This window comes from Sebastes umbrosus, chromosome 17 (assembly GCF_015220745.1).
Source record: "Sebastes umbrosus isolate fSebUmb1 chromosome 17, fSebUmb1.pri, whole genome shotgun sequence".
In the NCBI taxonomy this organism is placed as follows: domain Eukaryota; kingdom Metazoa; phylum Chordata; class Actinopteri; order Perciformes; family Sebastidae; genus Sebastes; species Sebastes umbrosus.
The window spans coordinates 30252474-30258620 of NC_051285.1; the positions used below are offsets into that span (position 1 = coordinate 30252474).

Genomic DNA, 6147 nt, shown 5'->3' on the forward strand with positions numbered 1-6147 from the left:
TATGTGAAACAGTAATACCCATACCTTTACTTTGTGTATCACACTTACAACCCTTCTTGTTATTTCCTTGGAGGAGCTGAGTAAATACTGATGAAGCTGTCCTAGATACTGAAGGGGAAACTACCATGTATTTCTCAGTATGTAATGAGGGGTAACTTTATTATTACGGCTCACTGAGTGGTCCAACTGGGCTACCATTCCAGGCTTTAGGACCTGGAGGGGGAGGATTGTACTCTCCTCTGGGTGGGACCGGCCTGGAAGGAAGATTTTAATGCTCTGAGAAACTGAGAAACTGTCTCACTCAACTCTTTACTCTGTGTACAGCAACTAAACATAGTGCACATCAGCGCTGGGGGATCTATCTGCAAGAAAAGCTTGAGGACAAAACCTTGAGTTATTGAAAGAGCCTAATAAGGTAAGATATAAAGCAGTGGGAGTGAGTGAGGGGGGGATGGGAGAGGCTGCAGGGCAGTGTGGGAAATGCCCAGGCATGTGGAAACAGGCCACAGACTCACATCTGTGATCTGCAGTCAGAGATTTAATCAGTTCATGTTCATGTTGTTGGATCAGTTTTAAAAAGTTAGAAAAACATGGAAGAAAATGTGGAAGTATGTTGCTTAAAGTTAGAAAACAGACATTTAGAGAGTTGACCTGATTTCATCTCTTTCCTTTGGGTACAAATTGTGCAAAATACATTAATTGTATTGATGATATATACTGTATATATACACAGTTCTCATCATTCATTCATTCACACTAAATGTCCAGTTAGATGAACTATGTGTAGGTGACAGATTTAAAAGTAATGGCTTAAAAAAGGGCATCATCAGGGTGGCATACAGATTCAGAAATCAGTCAGTAAGGACATGAATGAAAATACAGAGAAACTAAATATACCAGCGTTCGTCACCGGCTCATTTAAAGAAACAGAGTGTTACTTTACAAATGCTATTTAGATCACATCATCAGCGTTTGGTGATTTATTCTCCTCTAAACTTACTATTACTTTCTTTAGTTACTACTTTCAGTCTAAGACTATTTAAAGAATAATGTAACTGTAAACATGAAGCCTTTCGTGCACAGATCTCAGTCAGATATCGCTCCTTCTGTCTGTAGAAACATGTCTGAAAGCTGCTGAGAGGAGACTCTAGATGTTAATCATAGACTCTGGTTTCTTTATTAACAAGCTGATACTTGGCCAATTCATCTGTCAGCACTAACAGAAGTTCAAAAACAGCTTTAACTGTAACCATAAAATACACAGAACCTCACATCCCCTCTATATATACGTGGACCGGATTAAATCCTGTGTGTCAGCACGTGGTCACTTTGCCCACACCACCAGGAACCAATCAGCATCAACCAGACTCATTCCTCCACAGAGATGTTTTTGTAATCTTAAATCTTTTGTGTTGCCAAGACGTGAAGAACTCAGGCCAAGATTTAGGCTTAGCTCCATCCTGCAGCTGCCTACGTGGCTGAAAGTCTGTAGCCTGGAGGTCTACTGGGAGAGACCAGACTCTCCCTGCTGTTCTCCTTATAGGAGACACATCCTGCTCATTTCACAGCTTCATTCTTGTATTCTGGGTTTCTACTGGAACACGTTTACAAGCTTTAATGTTCTCCTCCTGTCTGTCTGAATATACCTCTCTGTCTGAAACGCTCTGTTTTAGCTCCTGTCTCTTTAATGCCGGGATCAGACTCCAGGATATTTTAGTCTTTGACGATGGTCACCATGTGAGATCTAACGATCACAGCGCCATAAACTCTTGCAGTGTCTTGCAGCGTCGTATTCCATGATCATGCGCGAGTTCAGACGTCATCGGGGAGGAGGTTGAAGCAACTGTCAATGCTTGGCATATTCCCGTAATTAGGACTGGGGATATGCCGGCATAGCTAGCATATCAAAGCATATCTACTCACCTGGTTGATGAAGTGTTTCCGATATTTCTCGCCAACATTTGTCTTTTTTGACTTTGTCATGGTAATCCCTCGACGAAACGTGCGATAGGCAGTAGCGGGCTACAGTTGCCACAACTCAATGAATTTTTCGTCAGTTTGGTTGTCCCACCTAACAGCAGCAAACCCATGAACGCAGTTGTTGTTTCTCCTGCTGCGATCTTCAAGGTTCGCTAACTTTACTTCTACTGCCGTTAATGATTTTGACAGTAATTTCGATGTGCGCTCTACCTTTTCTGTGCACATCATTAAGGTTGCATGGTCTTCCCGTAGTACACTGGTTTCTTCCTTGAGTGATGATATGTCTGACTGTAGGGCATCAAAACATTGCTCAATTCAAGTAAATCTCTCCTTGGAGATGGCCTCAGCCTTGGAAAAATGTTTCTCCAGTGCAGCGTCTACCAGCGTAGTCAGTGTTTCCGTCATTTGCATTGTTAGCGTGCCCTCAGAGGCAGGTTGCTGCGTGTTTGTTTTGGTTCCACACGGCATGAGCAAACAAAGTTTCACTTCAGAAAGGTTTTGTAGAGCTGTTGCAACTTTAGACAACTGATCCGGTTTAGAAATTACCAACAATTACTCCGATTGGACGGAGTAAGGGGAGATCAGGACACAGCTACAGCTCAGCATCCATCTCGATCAAACTCTCTCTGAATTTATCGTTCCTGATTTTCATGATATGTCCCCTTTAAAAACGGCAAAATAAACCCTAAAGATGCCACAACATGGGCTCCCTGAGTTTGGAAACAAGATATTTCAAACGGAAACGGACCAAACGTCAGCCCAGACGAGAGGTTTTAGGTTGATTACATTAATGACTGGTGTTTGTCTTCATGTCTTCTCGTAGGTTTTCTCTGATGAGCATTAACACCATGTGGGGGACACACCTGGTAGCTCTGGTCCTCCTGGCCACTTCAGCTTCAGCCGCCACCTCGGCCACACGGGACAAAGTCCTGAGTAACCACGCCACCATCCTCGCTGACAACAGCGCAAAGTTGGCTTTCAGTCTCTACCAGAACATGGCTAAGGAAAAGAATGTAGAAAACATCCTGATTTCCCCCGTCGTAGTGGCCTCCTCTCTGGGTCTGGTGGCTCTCGGGGGCAAAGCCTCCACCGCCTCCCAGGTAAAAACCATCCTGAACGCAGCTAAAGTTAAAGACGAGCAGCTGCATGCCGGTCTGGCCGAGCTCCTGACCGAGCTGAGCGACCCAAAGACCCGCAACGTCACCTGGAAGATCAGCAACCACCTGTACGGACCCAGCTCCGTCACCTTCGTGGAGGATTTCGTCAAGAGCAGCAAAAAGCACTATAACTGCGACCACTCCAAGATCAACTTCAGCGATAAGAAGAGCGCGGTGAACTCCATCAACGAGTGGGCGGCCAAGTCTACTGATGGCAAACTGGCTGAGGTCACCAAGGATGTAGAGAAGACCGACGGCGCCATGATCATCAACGCTATGTTCTTCAAACGTGAGTCTGTAAACGACCTGTTCATGTGCAGCATTGTTCCCTTTAAATCCATCTAAACTGATTTGTTATTCCTCACAGCTCACTGGGACGAGCAGTTCCATCATAAGATGGTGGACAACCGTGGATTTATGGTGTCCCGTGGCTACACGGTGTCAGTACAGATGATGCACCGCACAGGTATGTGGACACGGTCCTGTTAGCGCAGGGGTCAGCAACCTTTACTATCAAAGAGACATTTTAGGTGAAGAAATCTGTCTGGAGCCGCAAAACATGTGATCATTGTGATGAAGGTAACACAGTTTATAGTCTAAGTATATAGTATATCAGTCTAATGCAGTGAGGGCTAAAGAGACAATGTACTACAGAGTATTAGGGCCACATTGAGGGAAAAAACATCTGAGATTTACACAATAAAGTCAGAATATAACGAGAAAAAAAGTTGTAATATTACGGGAAAGAGAAGTCGTAATATTAAGAGAATAAAGTCGTAATATTGTGAGAATAAAGTCTAACTTAAGAAGAAAAAAAAGTCGGAATATTACGAGAATAAAGTTAGAACTTTATGAGAATTTTTTTATAATATTACGAAATAAAGTCATAACTTTCCGAGAAAAAAAACAGGTTCCCTAAATGTTATTGTTAAGCAGGGATTGCTGATATTTGTAATACATTGAATCTGTTTCCTTAGGTCTCTACAGCTTCTATAATGACAAAACCAATAAGTTAACCATCCTGAGCATCCCTCTGGCTCATAAGAAGTCCAGCGTGGTGTTCATCATGCCCCACCAGGTGGAACCTCTGCAGAGGCTGGAGAAGATGCTGACCAAGAAGCAGCTGGAGACATGGATGGGCAAGCTGCAGCAGTCGGCTGTAGCCGTGTCTCTGCCCAAAGTCAGCATGGAAGTCAGCCACGACCTGCAGGTAATAAGACCTCTTTCACACCGCTGACCAGGGTCGGACCAGGGTCGGACCAGGGTTATCTGACCAGGGTTATCTGACCCTGGTTCGACCCTTCTTTTGTCAATTCAAACCAAATCCCTTTAACAATCTGATGTTCTGCTCCCGTGTAGAAACACCTCGGGGCGTTGGGCCTGACGGCGGCCGTGGACAAATCCAAAGCTGACCTGTCCAACATCTCCGGGAAGAAGGATCTCTACCTGGCCAGCGTGTTTCACGCCTCCGCCATGGAATGGGACACCGCTGGCAACGAAATGGACACGAGCGTCTTCGGCACGGACAAGCTGAAAGACCCTAAACTGTTCTACGCCGACCACCCGTTCATCTTCCTGGTGAAGGACCAGAAGACCAACTCCATCCTGTTCATCGGCAGGATGGTCAGGCCAAAGGGCGACAAGATGAGAGATGAATTATAACCACGTTAAGTTACAAGCCTGACTGTGTGTGTGTGTGTGTGTGTGTGCGTGTGAGAGAGTGTGTGTGTATTTTCTACTGCAATATGCTGCACGATTAAGTGCATTCCTTTACGTCACATGCCGACAGCATTCCACAGCACATGGTTTAAACATCCGACGCTGTGTTCTAGTGAGCCCAGCACCGTGCACACCTTTCCTCTGTATCTTGAAGAATAGATTAGATGTTTGCACTGGCAGATCACGTTATGGACTGAAGACTTACGTTAAGTATGATTTCCCTGATTAATGCCTATAAAATGTAAATGCACAGTTAATGGAGGAGGAGGAGGAAACCTCTGAAACATTCTCATGTGCCAGCACAAAAAACGGTTTCTGTTGACAAGTCTTAACAATCTTTGTACAAAAGGAATACAACAATCTTTACTTTGTAGAGATTTTAAGGTGCTTGTTGTTTAATTTAAAAAAATATATGTTTTAATTTGTCAACTTAATTTGTTAACTTCTAGGATCTTCACATCTTTTGCTCTGCTTTCCACTATTTTTAACCAAGAGGCTACACTGCTGTCTTAGAAGTGGTCCTCCCTGGATGCACTGATCTACACTGGCAAACAAACCAAATTATGGCTACTTGTAATAAGAACTATTTATAAAACAATGTGTGCACATAATGATTTGACAATTTCAATAAATGATTGGGTCTAAACTGTTACAAATTTTCATTTCTTTTGCAATAAAAGTGCGGAAAAAAACAACCAACAAGTCATTTTAATGTTTAATATTTGGTGCTGACGTTTTCCTCCATATGGCCGACTACAGAGGTCAGAGGTCAGAGGTCAGAGGTCAGCAACCTGCGTCTCTTCAGCTCCTCTCCGGCGGCTCCCTGTGGATTATTAAACATGGAAATGAATAACTGATTTTTGTTTTAATTTTTATTTATCCTTGTTGTAGATCTATGGTACGACGGTACGACGGTACGACGGAGTATTAGGGCCACATTGAGGAAAAAAAATAGATCTGAGATTTAGAGAATGAAGTCAGAAGTTTAGCATACATTTTATATATATATTGGTAATTTGTAATAAAATTGAGAATTTTACGTGTTATTTTCTTTTTTTCTCATAAAGTTATGACTTTATTCTCGTAATATTACGACTTTTTTTCTCGTAAAGTTATGACTTTATTCTCGTTAAATTATGACTTTGTTCTCATAATATTCTGACTTTATTGTGTAAATCTCAGATGTTTTTTCCCTCAATGTGGTCCTAATACTCCGTAGTACATTGTCTCTTTGGCCCTCACTGCATCAGACTTATATACTATATACTTAGACTATAAACTGAGTTACCTT

The 6147-nt window shown here is 42.8% G+C and overlaps 1 protein-coding gene across 1 annotated transcript; it reads left to right on the forward strand.

The window, feature by feature from the left end:
• Positions 1–234: 234 nt before the first annotated feature.
• serpinh1a (serpin peptidase inhibitor, clade H (heat shock protein 47), member 1a) lies at positions 235–5508 on the forward strand. Its single transcript, XM_037749391.1, has 5 exons — positions 235–415; positions 2804–3426; positions 3505–3603; positions 4115–4347; positions 4497–5508. Exons 2-5 carry the CDS (start codon positions 2814–2816, stop codon positions 4797–4799), a joined length of 1248 nt encoding a protein of 415 aa, XP_037605319.1. The 5' UTR covers positions 235–415; positions 2804–2813; the 3' UTR covers positions 4800–5508.
• The last annotated feature ends 639 nt before the right edge of the window (positions 5509–6147 follow it).

What these genes read in the sequence shown, in the direction of transcription:
- serpinh1a (XM_037749391.1), top strand. Translation starts at nt 2,814, where the DNA reads ATGAGCATTAACACCATGTGGGGGACACACCTGGTAGCTCTGGTCCTC. An exon ending in CAACGCTATGTTCTTCAAAC is followed by an intron (nt 3,427 to 3,504) that starts GTGAGTCTGTAA and finishes TATTCCTCACAG; the next exon opens with CTCACTGGGACGAGCAGTTC. An exon ending in AAGTCAGCCACGACCTGCAG is followed by an intron (nt 4,348 to 4,496) that starts GTAATAAGACCT and finishes GCTCCCGTGTAG; the next exon opens with AAACACCTCGGGGCGTTGGG.